The 2,500-nt window shown below is 35.5% G+C and overlaps 1 protein-coding gene across 3 annotated transcripts in view; it reads left to right on the top strand.

Annotated features, from left to right (window-relative positions):
• The window catches only part of LOC125048241, a 10,400-nt gene extending 7,994 nt beyond the window's left edge, over positions 1 to 2,406 (top strand). The window contains exons 8-12 of one of the 3 annotated variants that reach the window (XM_047646839.1): positions 196 to 387; positions 557 to 742; positions 859 to 993; positions 1,509 to 1,640; positions 2,003 to 2,406. In XM_047646839.1, the coding sequence (XP_047502795.1) occupies positions 196 to 387; positions 557 to 742; positions 859 to 993; positions 1,509 to 1,640; positions 2,003 to 2,098 (741 nt within the window). In that variant the 3' untranslated portion in view covers positions 2,099 to 2,406. Of the gene's footprint in view, positions 1 to 195; positions 388 to 556; positions 743 to 858; positions 994 to 1,508; positions 1,645 to 2,002 lie in introns of all 3 variants that reach the window. The other 2 variants (XM_047646841.1, XM_047646840.1) reach the window with 2 other exon arrangements.
• The last annotated feature ends 94 nt before the right edge of the window (positions 2,407 to 2,500 follow it).

The following is a 2,500-nucleotide window of genomic DNA, read 5'->3' as shown; positions in this document are numbered from 1 at the left end:
ACACATTTGCACCTACCATGTTCTTAAATTGTTATTGTCATTTTATGGATTTATCACAGTTGCTGTAGCTATCATTTATTACTATTATTATTACTCATATAGAATGAAATTCCAAAAGCACGCTCCAAAGAATAAAACCACTGCCCGACCCATTCCCCCCCCCCATGCAAAACACACCACTCTTAATATCCTCAGATGCTACAGTTCCTGGGAGTGTTGTTAACTCACAGCAGGAAGTGCAGTGACGACGATTTAGACGAGCTGATGAAAATATTCGTGGCCATTGGTCTAGATCCAACAGTTATCAACACTGGGTTAGACTTGCAGGTCGCTACTTGTATCAGTCGCACTCTCAGCCTGTACCCATCGCAGCAGGTGTTTTTTCAGGTAACGTTTTTATGGTTATTGTTTCTGTTTCCTTTGTTTTATTTTATGCAATTGTCATCATCATCATTATTTTTATTGTTATTATTATCATTCACATAAATATTATTACTGTACATACATATGTATGTATGTATGTATGCACATGTATATATATTTACTCTCTTTTCAGAGAGTTCAAGGCCTGGTAGAAGATATAATCACCTACTGTGATTGTAATCATCACACAGTATCTCATGTTTGTACCATGTATATTCAGCCAACGTGCCTTGGACAAATATTATGCAAATCCATTGCTTTTCTGCAAGTAGAGCTCTCACTCCAAGCAAAGGACAAGAACAGTTTAGATCTAGTGGAAGTAAGTTGTGATTTTCATAAATATACTGAATTTACAATGCAAAATATGGTTTCATTGAAAGCTATCACACACAGAATAGTGCAAGTGTTATATAAGTCTTCAATTGAATTTCCAAGATAGATGATGTGGTGGAACTCATCGAAAGCCAGCTGGAAGTTATGAGTGCGGAAGAGGATGGATACTTACTGCACTCTGTCATGAAGCTCTTGGTCTGCTGCGTAGGAGATGGGCCCTTCACTCCCACGCAGAAGGTAATTTCTAGCACTATAGAAGTACTGAAGAGAAAAGTTATTAATCTTCTGCTATGTTCTGTAGGTGAAAGGGAATAAGGGTATGAGTGATTAGATCAATTTACTTTGTGCATCAGTTCAAGCTGGCAGGACTTCAAGGCCATAGTAATTTTCAATACAGACCTTGAAAGAAAACTAACTGATATGCATTATGTACAACAGGTGTCAACAAACCATTGTATCTGTTCAGTATACTCAGTGTTTCTGTCCAGGTTGGCAAGGCATTAAGTTTATGTTAATTTACAGTTTTGTAGATCGAGAGAAAAATCTATTTAATTTGTTAATTTCAACAGGTTTTATTTTGTAAAAGTATTTGTGAGTGATTAGATCAGTATAGTATGTATATGCATTCAGTATAATCTTTGTATCAGTTCATTATACTTCATATCTGTTCAATATACTATGCATATCTGTCCAGTATACCCACTGAATCTGTTCAAGCTGGGAAGCAATCATCATGCATTTTTCCATTTCAGAAATCACTAAGACATATGTGTGATCTCCTTAACCCAGTCATCATAAGTAAACGGGTCAAAGTAGACGACATGTACTCCAGCCTCTTTCGTTTCTACTCGAGAAAGGTGATTGATAAATGGAAATGCCAGGCTGTAAGTAAGAAGCAGAGAGCTTTGCCTCTTTTTATCAATTTGTATTAGTATTATTTAGTTTAATCAGTTCTTTGGAAGCAAGACAGTCATAAGAGATTCTTTTTTTATTTGTTTATAGGTAATGGAATTTTGTATACTTTTTGTCTTCAGTATTTTAGTATTTGATTTTATGACAGCTCATAAAAGGTTGTCCATTTATATGTAAACATAGTTAAACTTATTCACCCACTGAGCTGGTGAATCTTCTCTGGTGATTTTCAGAAATATCTGAAAATCAATGAATAATACTGCTTACTGAAAATTTTACACCATTTTCTTTCTCCTTTTCTCTCTTTTTATAATCATCTTCCTTCTCCACCAAGCAGGGTACAACCGGACGACAGCAAACACTACATGAGATGCAAACAAGTTCATTAAGCAGAGAAGAGAATGACCCAAGTCCTGATATATCCCGGTAGCAGAGCCCGCAAGAGGAGGAGTGTTTTCACTGAAACACCACAACAGAAGTGATTTCTTTTCCTTCTTGCTTTCAGAACGATTTTTGGGAAAGATATCATAGCAAGGTTGAAATACGGAAATAGTTATAGATTACGACTACCTTGACCCTACAGGTGTTTCATGCAGAAGTGTATCTTTTTCTTTCTTTCTTTTCTTTTCTTTTCTTTTCTTTTCTTCTTTTTTTTTTTTGGTAAAACAAATTTCTGCTCTATGCTGTCAGAAAGAAAAAGTTTGTGTGTGTGTGTGTGTGTGTGTGTGTGTGTGTGTGTGTGTGTGTGTGTGTGTGTGTATGTGTATATGTGTATATACACACATATACATGTGTATGTGTGTGCGTATATATATATATATATATATATATA

Source organism: Penaeus chinensis, chromosome 43 (assembly GCF_019202785.1).
Source record: "Penaeus chinensis breed Huanghai No. 1 chromosome 43, ASM1920278v2, whole genome shotgun sequence".
NCBI classification, from domain to species: Eukaryota; Metazoa; Arthropoda; class Malacostraca; order Decapoda; family Penaeidae; genus Penaeus; species Penaeus chinensis.
This window is presented reverse-complemented; position numbering and strand designations above follow the sequence as displayed.